General features: G+C 43.5%; 1 protein-coding gene across 1 annotated transcript; it reads left to right on the forward strand.

The window, feature by feature from the left end:
• Window positions 1-6224: 6224 nt before the first annotated feature.
• LOC139471422 (sialidase-like) lies at window positions 6225-12450 on the forward strand. The gene is made up of 6 exons (XM_071253785.1): window positions 6225-6315; window positions 7714-7986; window positions 8236-8395; window positions 8837-9060; window positions 10815-10849; window positions 11857-12450. The coding sequence occupies exons 1-6, from the start codon at window positions 6225-6227 to the stop codon at window positions 12448-12450; spliced, it is 1377 nt and encodes a 458-aa protein (XP_071109886.1).
• The last annotated feature ends 1894 nt before the right edge of the window (window positions 12451-14344 follow it).

A 14344-nucleotide genomic window follows, 5' to 3' on the forward strand; every position in this document is an offset into this window, starting at 1 on the left:
GAAGAGCAAAATCCACGTGGTGCATGCTGGGTCACGCCAATCGCTCTTCCCGTGTGTGGAACCAGGATGGAATGTGTCCTCAGCATCCCATTACTTGTCGCATGAAGCGACTAAATTGGGCAACCTGTTTGCCGTGGGTTGCGCCCCTGTGTGGGTGGAGGAAGGGAGTCTGGTAGTTGAGGGCACTGGTTCCAGGAACTGTTTTCCTTTCCCCAGCATACTACTTTGACTCTAATTTCACCTGGACGGGTGGTAGGATTGGCCCGCTTCTATCAATCGGCTGGTCATGCCAAGCCCTGTGCATAAACTTGTGTATGCACACACTTGATTTAAACAAACATGTACGCCATGTTTGAATTCTCAAATTACATATGTAGCAAATTGCCTAGAGTCTTATGCCAGAAGGTGGTGGCTCTTGGGCCAATCTGTTGATGTTGACCTCCGAATTCAGTATATATCCTATCTCTTGTCATGGGCTGAGCCAGCCTGGCATTTAATTTGGTATACAAATATTGCTATTTTTTGTCATATCTGTGGAGTATAACAGCTCTGTATCCCTGGTGTTTGCAACTTTGATATCCGGTGCACTAAAATCTCGCTCTTTGTGGAAGAGATGATGAAAGTGATCTTTAGGGAGAGTTGGGTGGCCCTGAAAAGGGCCGTTTGGAAAAGAAAGAAACCACCAACAATGGAACGGGAACTAGAATGGAAACTTCATCCTAGGAAGGCGGGGGAAGCTTCCTCATTCGTGTTGCTCTGTTTCGCATTCTCCTCGCACAGATAGTGTGAGAAAGTAGTAGCTGCCACGTTCTTCTTCTTGTGTTCACCAGCCCGGTCAGCTTGAGGTAGGCGCAGTGAGAGGACCACTTGAGGTGTTCCAGCCAAGGATCGTCGTGAGGCGCCCATCTTCTCAGCTGCACGCCGCAATGAAGCAGTACACACCATCGGCAATTTTCGTGGTGGCTTACTGGTCGTCGTCGGCGGCGGCCTACCATCACAAGCATCCGTAGTACACTCAGATCTGGACCCACAAACATCCGTATCATCACTTCTGGGTCCACAGCATCTGTACAGCTCTTTGTCTCTGCCATTCTCGATTTTACGTGCGCTTCTTTTATTGAAGTGGGACCCAAGGTGGCGGCTTTTCGGGTAGGGGAGATAACTCCTGCCGGCTTGGATACAAGGGTTCTGTCCTAAAGTACTTTGGACCCATTCGCCATTATTGCTTCGTTCTAGGCACGATTTGAATGACCGCCACACCAAAAGCAGTCGTAAAATCAAATTACTCACATGAGCAATCAATCACTGGACAGTATGGGGTGTTCACTATTTTGAGTCAACACATTCCACTGAATGGGTCATGAAGTATTATATTTTATCATATAATGGGTAGGTTTCTCGGCAGGATAAAGCCAACGGATAAAGATGCGGATAGAGATGAAAACATCAAAGGTCAAGTAGGGACTACTTTCAGTGTTTATAAACAAACATGGCGTCGCACTTGTCAATCGGCGATCGAGTCAGAATTAACCATCGTGAATCTGGATAAACTACAGGGATAATTGCTACAATTATCAAAAGACAGTCTAATATACTGAAAATCAGTGTCGAACTGCGACGTAACTAAGGCATTTTATAATTTTTGGCAATATTGGAGATATATATTTCGAAACAATTTTGCGAGGGCACTAGGCCTAGCCAAGTAGGATCAGTAGCCATATCTGTGCTTGTAGACCTCGGCGGCTTATAAAAATGGTTGGATTAAGGCGAAATATGTATGAATTGTTACCGTGTTTCGTTGTGGCGCTGTGTGTACATCTGACTGCACTTCTTAACGTTATGACAGAACAGGCCGACTGTCAACGTCTGAACGTGGCCGTGACGTCTCATAGACTAGGGTTAGAGTAGCTTCCCTTTGACAAAGGGCAGTTACTCCAGTCAGTGCCGAGGAGATGCAGAGCCGTGATAGCTGTCGGGGGCGGTCATACGAGATACTGAGTTCAGCGCCACCTTGTGGCCTTATGTCACATGACAATGAACAGTTTGCAATGTCTTCGTACAACGGCAACATGTGACTATCGAGCTCCAAAATGTCATATTTGTATCTATGATATTAAATAAAATATATCGACTTTATTAGGTACAATAAATTTACTTAAAATATACCTGTGCCTTTCTTTTTGAAGAGTGTTCTCAAACAATGATAGATAGATGAATTGATGTCTACACATTTCCCGGGATAGGTGTTCCCGGTCGGAATAGATCCCCAGTACCTCAGACATACTCAACTGACAACCAAGGATAGATGGATGAATGTCTAAAGAGTTAAGGTCCACTTCCAGTACATCATCAACATCAAATCAACAAGGATTTGGTGGGTGCACGATGTCGAGTGACGTTAGTCGTGCTGATAACAACCAGTGGTTTGGCTGTGCCAGACTCGATCACAGACAGGCCACAATGATATAACTGGAACATCGCCGTCTGCAGGGTATCACAAAATTCACTTACTTCCTGTTAACGGCATATGTCGCCTTCTGAAGTGGGTCCGTCACTTACATAACAATGAACCGGAAAATAAACCAGGACACGAGAATCATTCCCCCCTGTCATTTCGTGTTATTACAGAAGGAAGAGAATCCTACAGACTGACCTATAGCCAAATCACACACGGATAAATACAGCAAACTACATCACTTACTAATGAGTAATTTTCTCACTTCAAATACAAATATCGAACCATTGTTAATATATTAATCGGATCATTACAAAACACAATGTGTCACAGTTCATAAACTTTCATAGAATAATATATCGAGAGATGCACTTGTGCAATGTGGGAATCCTGTTGTCGACGTCCCCTTTCGTGACATTGCTGTGGTCTAATGGTAGAGCGTCCGCCCGGAGAGCGGAAGGTTTGGGGTTCGATCCCCTGCCGCGTCATACCAAAATATGGTACATGTTGTTACCCTGCCTGGCGCTCGGCATTAAGGGGCTAAAACAAGGACTGGTTGGCTCGGAGTCAGTATACTGTGTCTCAGTTGGGTATTCTTGTGAAACTGTGGTATGGTATCTCGGTGGGCTAGCACAATATATCGTCATCAGTCCGGACTAGAACAGGCAGCCAGACACGCGTACACACGTACATGCACGTAGCTATATAAGCGCTATAATCTTGGACGCGACATTAAACCCAATTTCACCACATCTAACGGTGATATTGCTGGAAGACTAACGTTTAGACATAGTTTACTCACTCACTCATGCAGTTGTTTGCCTATGAATATAGAGATGGCCTGTCTTTCCATGTGATAACGTATGTGATATTGTTATGGTATTTTATGCCTTTGAGTGTTTAATATCCCAACACTTATACCATACATAGATGAGTTACTTCATCTACAAATTACTACATTTTGACAATGACATTCGGACCATCTGTGCTTGCCTCCTATTTCGGCCAGACATCTCTCAAAGGTCAGTGGCCCAATCGTCATGTAGAGTGACGTCCCTTAGTGATGCCGCGATATGCTGATTATGGTGCCGAATTTAAAATTGACTCCTATTATTCATCTTATGTTGTCAGGTACCAGTACATGGGTATCTTTGCATATCTTGATGATAAACTATGATACAACCGAATACTGTTAATAATTGCGTTAAACCCGACTCACTCACCCAATTATTGTTCAACTGCTTGATTTGTTTATGTTTTATAAAAAGTTGACGATAATGTAACTGAAACACGGAAGACTTTCTTCCTCGTTGGCTGTGTTGATTTTGAAGCGGAAAAGCGTGCATGACGAGTGTAGGTGGGGGTGTTTTGGGGATAGGGAGTGGTAATGCGAGTAGGGTTGAGGGTAAGGGCAGCCATGTGTGTGGGTGTCGATGAAGTATCTGTGGGTGTGGGTGTAGGTGGATGGTTGATGAAGTGTGTGTGAAGGAAGTGGGGTATGAGGTGTGTGTGTCAGTGTGGATGTGGGTGTGGGTGGGTGGTTGATGAAGTGTGTGTGAAGGAAGTGGGGTATGAGGTGTGTGTGTCAGTGTGGATGTGGGTGTGGGTGGGTGGTTCATGAAGTGTGTGTGAAGGAAGTGGGGTATGAGGTGTGTGTGTCGGTGTGGATGTGGGTGTGGGTGGGTGGTTGATGAAGTGTGTGTGAAGGAAGTGGGGTATGAGGTGTGTGTGTCGGTGTGGATGTGGGTGTAGGTGGATGGTTGATGAAGTGTGTGTGAAGGAAGTGGGGTATGAGGTGTGTGTGTCGGTGTGGATGTGGGTGTGGGTGGGTGGTTGATGAAGTGTGTGTGAAGGAAGTGGGGTATGAGGTGTGTATGTCGGTGTGGATGTGGGTGTCGGTGGGTGGTTCATGAAGTGTGTGAAGGAAGTGGGATATGTGGTGTGGGTGTAGGTGTGGATGTGGTAGGATGGTTGATGAAGTGTGTGTGAAGGGAGTGGGGTATGAGGTGTGGGTGTCAGTGTGGATGTGGGTGTGGGTGGGTGGTTCATGAAGTGTGCGTGAAGGGAGTGGGGTATGAGGTGTGGTTGTGGGTGAGGTTGGGTGGTTCATGAAGTGTGTGTGAAGGAAGTGGGGTATGAGGTGTGTGTGTGAGTGTGGGTGCGTGTGTAGATGTTGGTGTGGTTGGGTGGTTCATGAAGTGTGTGTGAAGGAAGTGGGGTATTAGGTGTGGGTGTTGGTGGGTGGTTCATGAAGTGTGTGTGAATAGAGTAGGGTATGAGGTGTCGGTGTGGGCATAGATGTGTGTAGGTGGTTCATGAAGTGTGTGTGAAGGAAGTGGGTATGAGGTGTGCGTGTTAGTTTGGGTGTGGGTCGGTGGTCGATGAGGTCTTTATGAAGGGAGTGGGGTTTGAGGTGTGGGTGTGGGTGTGGGTGTGGGTGTGGGTGTGTCTGGGGGTGGTTCATGAAGTGTGTGTGAAGGGAGTGGGGTAAAACGGTGTGGGTGTGGGTGTGGGTGGTTCATGAAGTGTGTGTGAAGGGAGTGGGGTTTGAGGTGTGGGCATAGATGTGGGTGTGGGTGTGCGTGTGGGTGTGGGTGTGGGTGTGGGTGTGGGTGTGGGTGTGGGTGTGGGTGTGGGTGTGGGTGGTTCATGAAGTGTGTGTGAAGGGAGTGGGGTAAGACGGTGTGGGTGTGGGTGGCGTTTGGGTTTGGGGAGTGGTTGTAGCATGCAGGACGCGGTATGAGGGATGAGGGATGGGGATGCGGGTTTTTTAGTTTGTGTTTCACGTAATTGGGGTCCAATGGTGACAGTTTGGTGGGGATCTGCCGCATTTTATCCGTTATGTAACAAATCGGGTGCAAGGGATTCAGCCTGCCGAGGACAGTATTTCATTTATATCACGGTGTGTCAGCTTCACGGGGAGGAGCCATCAGGGGTCATAATCGTTGTGAATCTTGGATTAGACTTGGTGTGACTTGGGAAGGAACACAGTAAATACTGATCTCATTATTATAATGAAATAAAACATTACCAGGTAGGACAGAACGGCGGTAATAACTGTCTGATATTTGCATAGTGTGTTTTAGCGATGGCTGAATGGTTCGTCGAAGCAACATGTCGTCACAAATGTCGTTTTAAATACGATTTGACGTCATCCATTGTTCATGACGTCATTACATGACGTCACCAGAACAATAGATTGAATTGAGCGAAATAGCTTTGCAGGGTTTACATTTCATATGATTGTATAATGTTTCGTTTAATTTGTTTGTTCATTTGTTGTTTAACGCCGCAAATATTCTAGCTTTATGACAGCGTTCTGTAAATAATCCAGTCTGGACCAGACAATCCAGTGATTGACATCATGACATCGATCCACGCAGTTAGGATATGATGACATGCATCAAATTAAAACAAGTCAGCCAGCCTGACCACCCGAACCCGTTAGTCGCCTCTTACCACAAGCGTAGTCGCCTTTTACAGAAAGCACTGGTTGCTGAAGACATATTCTACCCCGGATCTTCATGGGGCGTTCGGTTTTATGTTCGGACATGCTATTATGAAAGAAAACGGCGAAAACATATGAAATGTCAGTTGTATTGATCTTATATGTATTGGTGTCTGAAAATGGTAATGTGTGGAAACTGAAAACGGAACAACAAAGTGATACTGATGATTCATAAATAGTCGAGCTGTTGCCCCAATGCCCACTGTCATCGAGTTACACTTCCTGGTAGGACACTGGCTGTAGGGGGGTTGAGGGGGAAACATGTCTGTCGCAAGGCTCTTGGTACCCGTGTATTTTCAACATTATGCATTATACTCCATCTGGATATTCCTTTGGATGGACGGATCTGCAGCCGATAAGGATGTATCATACATAACACAAATCATGATATCAAAGCGTTGATATTTCCAGTGGGGTGTTTACATGTTGATTAGATGTGGCTGGGTCAATCAATTTACCTTGAGTATGAGAATGATCAGATCAGATTGTATGTGTGTGTTGGTTTTCGGGTTTATTCTAACGTTGCGGGAGATGTCGATTGAAACCGGTATATAGTAGCATGACGTCATTCACCAAACAGGCTGCTCTGCAACGTTTGTTTGTTTGTCTGTTTGTTTGTTTGTTTGTTTGTTGTTTAACGCCTCACTCAGCAAATTTTATGGCAGAGATTATTTATGAATATGGAAAGGGTTTTGTCGCTTTTATTTTGAGTGAGTGAGTGAGCGAGTGAGCGAGTGAGTGAGTGAAGGAGTGAGTGAAGGAGTGAAGGAGTGAGTGAGTGAAGGAGGGACGGAGGGTGGAAGGGCATGTGTGAGTGAGTGAGTGATTGAGTGAGTTAAAATTTTACGTCACATCGGCAATATTTCAGCTATATAGTGACGCTTTTATTTTGAGTGAGTGAGTGAGAGTGAGTGAGTGAAGGAGTGAATGAGGGACGGAGGGTGGATGGGCGTGTGTGAGTGAGTGGCAATATTTCAGCAATGTAGTGGCGCTTCTATTTTGAGTGAGTGAGTGAGTGAGTGAGTGAGTGAGTGAGTGTGTGAGTGAGTGTTCTTTCATGCAGCTGCAAGAAATATTCCAGCACATCACATATTATCCATGTGAGCGTTCGAATCCGGGCTTTCCACTTGACTAACGCTTTACCACTAGGCTACATCGCCGCCACTCATATGCCATTCACTGCATTTATTTGAAAGCTTTCACTCAAAGCGAAATAGTCATAGGAAATAATTCATTTAATCACATGGGCTTATAAATATCTCACTTCCTGCTGTTACTTACTGTCGAGAACCTTGTGTAAAATGTATGGATTTTATCAATATTTCAGCAATATTTCAGCAATAAGTCAGCAATATCCTACCTTTCGGATGACACCAGAAATCGGCTTCACACATGTGCCCAGGCGGCGAATTGAACCCGGGTCTTCAGCGTGACGAGCGAAACCTTAAACCACTAGGCTACCCCATCGCCCCAGAATGATCGAGAGCTGCTTGTCGTAAGAGGCGACTAACGGGATCGGGTGGTCAGGCTCGCTGACTAGGTTGATGCATGTTATCATATCCCAATTGCGTTGATCGATGCTCATGATGTCAATCACTGGATTGTCTGGTCCAGAATCGATTATTTACAGACCGCCGTCATATAGCTGGAATATTGCTAAGTGCGGCGTTAAACAACAAATAATCAAACAAACATTAATAACGATATTTGAAAGTTGTTATATTGAACATACAAAATAACATGTTTTTCTCAGACAGTGCGATGTCGTGCCAGCAATTCTCAAATCCTGATACAGAAACAACAGTTTTCAAGGACGATGGCTGTTTCTTATTGTCTCGAGAGGAGAGAACGTGGGAGGAGTCGCAAACCTTCTGCAATGGCCTGGGTGATGGATGGTCTCTTGTTGAGATAGAAGAGGTGGAAACACAGACGCATGTTGACAGTGTCTCACTTACAGCTGGTGTCTCTACAGGGTCATGGATAGGTCTTCGTCGGCGAAATGGGAAATACACATGGGTATCGGGTAAGCAATGAAAGAATAGTTATTTAATATTTGCACTAAAATCACAAGGAAAATGAACACATGTACAACCACTATTCATTTTGAATTACTTTTGGTTAAATATATGGATGTACTGGCATACTTATAAGTCACTCAATCAATATTAAAAAGATTTATTGGTAATAGTTGTCAATATTGAGGTTGGAATTTCCCTCTTGATAAGTATGATGCATTTGTAACATTCAACGGCAACCAAACGACTTTCTTCAGGGAACAAACTAGGGTATTCCGATTTCTTCAAAAGACTGGCAGCAGGAGAAGTCTTTGTACCAGGAGACTGTGTTACAACAAGCCCTCCAGATGACACATCCTCCTATGGAATATGGAGCTATATGGACTGCACTGCAAGACTATACAGCATATGCCACTCAGGTAGGAACTGCAAGAATTAACATCACATCAGCTCGGCATTACTTCCCAGTTTCTTAATCTAAATAAATAGCTAAAATCTACTGGTGTATGAATATCGACTCCCGTCGCATTTAGATATTTCTGTGCACTAGTATACATGTCAGCACGTTATAACACCAGTTATGTCTTTCATCACGTCACAGAATATATCAGCACAAATCAGCTTTAGGATAACAGGATTTATTTTCATATACATTTCATTACACGTTCAATAATTTCAATAATTGCTACTTACATGTATTGTTGGCCTCTACTCCAATGGTCGTGACTTCCTGGATCATCATGTGCATCACCTCCACCTAACTAAGTGCATTTTCATGTAGAACGAAGCTTGCTGGCAGTATTACCGTGCCATGTATGTTTCCAAGACACAGACTATCGATACATCAACCCTTTCTTTGGTCCTTACACCAGGTTCCTCCCTACTTCCAAGAAAAACGACAACATCTCGGCGTACAACGACATCTACAATGACACTAAATGCAACTCCGGCTAAACCACAAACGACTATCAAATATGGAGCAACACAATCCACGGCAGCAACGACGCAATCCACAGCAACAACAACGCAATCCACAGCAGCAACAACGCAATACACAGCAGCAACAACGCTAATCTTACTCAGTACTATTCTTATGTTCACCTTTTTGTAAATTTTGTTCATTAGTATAGAAATATTTTACCAGGTCTCCCGATGTTGCGAATTTTACACACTGAATATACGTATGTTTTTAGGTGTTGACTAGTTGAATCATTAAATAGCATTAGCAAATTATGTCAGATAATTCTTATATTTAATTTGACATGTGTAATTTTATGTTTTAATTTTTAAATGAAAATCCATTCAAACTATAGTAACAAAATCATAAATATATAAATAAGTAATTCGGAACATGAACCAGGAAGGGTATTTGGGACCAAACATATTTTCGTCATGGTTCTTAATGGTTTCCCTTTTCGTTGTTTGTGATGCCCTTTTAAAAACCTGCAGGAAACACGCAGTCGATGCACCAACCGAATATGCTTGTCTTGTTGACGTGACGTCACACGTGCACGCCATGGTGTAGATAACGTATCCAAAGAGATGATAGTGTGTTTTTCGATGAACATTAAAATGTCTGGCAATTTCGTTTTGCGCCATTCCTTTTGCAGCATACCACATAGAAGTTGATTTTCAGGTGCCGTGGCATTGCTCAAGCGTGAGGCCCATTTTTGTGTATCTGGATTTTCTAGTGGATAAGTGGATGATTCGGGTGAAACTGTTAAATAAACAGTACTTCAGTCATCATCAAAAGCCAAAATTCGCGGTGAAAAGTTGCGTCCCTTACTCATGCCAGGATCGTCTTATGATATGGGTTTGATCGTGAGAAGTTGGACACTTTGGACATATGGTTTTTCTAAGCTGAATGTAACAAATAACTGAAATTGAAATGGCAGATGGAATTGAATGTAATAGCATTAAGTCAAGTAACTTGAAATGTTATTGGTTTTCTTGATATTTCTTGCAATATTTGCTATTAAACTTTTGATGTAAAAAATTGCAAAAGATAAAAACACACTACTTCACACAAATGAAATTAAAGTGTTAATCTTCTTTAATCGCCTCTACCCGGTCGGGTAGCCTAGTTCGTCACGGCGAAGACCCAGGTTCTATTCCCGACATGGTTAAAATGTGTGAACGCCGTGATATTGCTGGAATATTGCTACAAGCGGTATAAAACCATACTCACTCACTCACTCTCCCATTTTCTCAGTCTTTCTACCCCTCGGTGTCACACACGAAATAGACGCTGATGACGCAATTATTGAGTAAAGATGGTTAACGCTTACCTTTTTGTTGTATTCCCATAATTCAGTTCACTGTCATTATTTGTGGCAAGTCTAGATTCATATTTGATATTTCCAGCCCGACATGACATCTGTGTCCCTCTGATACCCGCTGTGATTGTTGCACTGCTCATTCTGATCATGATGGGGGCCGCAGTGTGCGTGGCTTGGAAGTGCAGTGCAAGGCGAGGTGACCACTCGATTGATAGTCAATTCTCAAATGTAGAAACACTAACAACGTTTCTAAAATTTTACCAAAATATTGACAAAATGGTTCATTAAGAACATGGTGATTCCCACATATCGACAACATATCATTAAAGCATGAACATCTCTCATTTGGTGCCAAAAGTTTAATATGTTTAAACAATCTATTTGTTATCTATTTCAACACAAGATGAAGTCTCACCTCTCATCAATACGAACCGTTTTTCTGCCCTGATTCGGATCCGTGGATCTCAGATACCATCACAAGACCAAATTTTGATTACTGATTAACACAAGAACGAAATAATAGCCAGATTAATATATGTTTTACTTTGTTCTTTCAGCTTTGATGAACAGAGATGGAGGTCAGCAACTACGAGTGAGTATGGTGTAGACATTTATGGTATTAGAGTGAGTGAGTGAGTATGGTGTAGACATTTATGGTATTGGAGTGAGTGAGTGAGTATTTTTTTACACCGCTTTTAGCAATATTCCAGCACTATCACGGCGGGGGACACCAGAAATGGGCTTCACACATTGTACCAATGTTCGGAATCGAACCCGGCTCTTCGGCGTGACGAGCGAACGCTTTAACCACTAGGCTAACCAACCATCATTTATGGTATTAGAGCGTCTGCTCATGCGCCCTTAACATTCTATCACACATAACCGGGCATTGATGATCAGGTCGTGTGAGGTGCTGAAATATGATTTCCAGTTGCGTGCCTTGGTTGTGCCTGGATCTAATGCCCAAAGGTTCGAATCCTAGACTCGCCCTGATTATGATCCTGATACGAGTACCATACCCGTGGTCGTAGGTTTCACCCAATTGCTGCTATTGCCAATGGTGTTAATGTCTGACGTAGCTGATTAAGTGTCGTCATGCCCCGGCGATGTGACCGGTTTCCTATGTGTTCAACAACACGTCCGATTGGTACAGATTCAATTATTGGACCTGAATTGTGGAATGTTAGCTTAGACACCTGATGTCATCACTGATGTTCAGTGCTCAATTCCATATAATTTCCACAGCTATTTGCCCTTTACGCCATGTGGAATCTGTTTCGGCTAGTTATTCTAGTTATTTAATTTCATCATTAACGAATCACGTAAAGCGTTTTGAAAAGTAAACAGTATTGACGGGTTACTGTATTTAGCCCAATACGCATTATAACGTCATCAATCTACCCTAGCCAGTGGTATGTCGTTCACATATATATTCCTCAAACTATAACATCACACAGAACATTTTCAGTTTTCAATAAATGTATAATTTGCTACATTTACATTTCGTTTGATAAGGCTGGAGATGGAGCCTACTACTTACAACCTCGTCCTGTAGACCAGTACCACATGTATGATGAAGTGGTGGAATAACAACCCAAGGACCTGCCGCTATCCTTCAAGAATGGAGAACGAGAACTTTACAACCACGCCCACCACGCCCACCATGCCCACCACGCCCACCACACCCACCACTCACACACCACTCACACCACTCACACCACTCCCTCCACGCCCACCACTCACACCACTCACACCACGTCCTACACGCCCTCCACGTCCTACACGCCCTCCACGCCCACCACTCACACCACGTCCTACATGTCCTACACGCCCTCAACGCCCACCATGCCCACCACGCCGACCACTCCCACCACGCCCACGATTCTAACCACTCACACCGCGCCCACCACGCCCTCCACGCCCACCACTCCCACCGCTCACACCACGTCCTACACGCCCTCCAAGCCCTCCACGCCAACCACTCACACCACTCACACCACTCACACCGCGCCCACCACGCCCTCCACGCCCACCACTCCCACCGCTCACACCACGCCCTCCACGCCCACCACTCACACCACTTACACCACGTCGTCCACGCCCACCACTCACGCCCTCCACGCCCACCACTCACACCACGCCCACCACTCCCACCACGCCCACCACGCCCACCATCCCTCAAAATTGTATTGAATTAACAGCATACTGTTGACCAGTATATGTGTGTTGTACTTCAAGCCTGCAGATTGACGACTGTATAACACCACCGAGAATGGATTCTGCTTTAGATAAAGACTTCTCATGATTGCGGAAATGTTTCTTGTCGCTCTTATTCAGGAGGTAGCTTAAAAAGGTACAAACACCTGCACCGAAACGTCACAATAAAATAATAAAGAAGTCGAAATCAACTCTGTCTTTCTTAAAAGCAATAGAACACCAACGAGAGAAAAAGCTGTGCGAAGGTTTTGACAAAGATAAATGAGATGGTCACGTCCAGGGTGTTTATCATAATTGAATAGAAATATTATACTGTTTCGTGTCGATACCCAAATTGAAATAATATGTTAATCCAAAAATCTGTACATAAAAGAACTCAGTGTGAAACCAACAAACAACCAACAAGTGGTATTCAATGAAGGTCGGGTTTTTTTGCTATAAAAAGAAATATATAGAAGTTGAACTAGGGCATACAAGCAGTCATCCTCGATGCTTAAGTGTAGTGTTATATGACAGTGTATTTTATTGTTTAACAATGATGTAACTGTGTTGCATTTTTTCTGTTAATATTCGGTAGACGATCATTGCATTTTGTTTGAACAGTGATCAGTCGTCAGGAAGTTATTGTATTTTGATGCTAGTGTGGTGTGTAGACTTGCGGTGGAAAATCGAACCGCAAGTTTACAGACCACACCAACATCAACACAGTTAATATATTAAAGACATCATAACAAAACAAAATGTGTCACAGTTCATAACCTTTATCGAATAATATAAAGACAGATGTACTTGTGCAATGTGGGAATACCGTTGTCCCCTTTCGTGATGTTGCTGTGGTCTACTAGTAGAGCGTCTGGGGTTCGATCCCCTCCCGCGACATACCAAAATATGGTATATTTTGTTACCCTGTCTGTCGCTCGGCATGAAGGGGCTTAAACAAGGACTGGTCGTCTGAGTGTGGTATTCATATTAAACTGCGGCATTGTAATCTCAGTGAGCTAGTACAATAAATCAGCATCAGTCCGGACTAGTACAAGCAGCCAGACACACACATGTGCATGCACGTCGCTATATAAGTGTAATACTCATGTACGCGACGTTAAACCATATTTCACCTCACCGCACTGTGATATTGCTAGAAAAGTTTGGCCATGTTTGGCCATAGACTCACTCACACATGCAGTTGTTTCTATTGCTTATGAATGTAGAGATGGCCTGTCTTTCCATGTGATAACGTATGTGATATTGTTATGGTATTTTTATGCCTTGGAGTATTTATTATCCCAACACTTATACCATACATAGAAGAGTTACTTCATCTACAAATTACTACATTCTGACAATGACATTCGGACCCCATCCGTGCTTGCCTCCTATTTCGGTCAGACGCCTCTCAAGTTAAAATGAGCTGGTGGAGGCACATTCGTCATGTAGAGTGACGTCCCTTGGTGATGCCGTGATCTGCTGATTGTGGTGCCTAATATATAACTGACTCTTATTATTCATCTTATTTTGTCACGTGCCAGTTGGTGCGTATCTGTGCATCTCTTGGTGATAAACTATGATACAACCGAAATACTGTTAATAATGGCGTTAAACCCAACCCACTCACTCACTCACATAATCATTCTTCAACTGCTTGATTTGTTTACGTTTTTTAAATAGTTTACGACAATGTTACTCAAACACGGAAAAACTTTATTCCTCGTCGGCTGTTTTGATTTCCTATTAAGTTGAAGCGGAAAAGCGAGCATGACAGCAGCTGTGAAGTTTCACACTGAGTATTTTGTAAATGAAACTTTCCATGAAATAAGGCTGAATCAAGGGATGTATTTTGAATTTCTTTTTATGTAGTGCATACCACATATAT

Source organism: Haliotis cracherodii, unplaced genomic scaffold (genome assembly GCF_022045235.1).
Source record: "Haliotis cracherodii isolate W230 unplaced genomic scaffold, xgHalCrac1.p SCAF_22, whole genome shotgun sequence".
Taxonomy (NCBI): Eukaryota; Metazoa; Mollusca; class Gastropoda; order Lepetellida; family Haliotidae; genus Haliotis; species Haliotis cracherodii.

Coding starts and splice junctions, on each gene's coding strand:
- LOC139471422 (XM_071253785.1), top strand. CDS start 6,225: ATGTCTGTCGCAAGGCTCTTGGTACCCGTGTATTTTCAACATTATGCA. Junction 7,987..8,235: donor GAAATACACATGGGTATCGG/GTAAGCAATGAA, acceptor GACTTTCTTCAG/GGAACAAACTAGGGTATTCC. Junction 8,396..8,836: donor CTATACAGCATATGCCACTC/AGGTAGGAACTG, acceptor AACCCTTTCTTT/GGTCCTTACACCAGGTTCCT.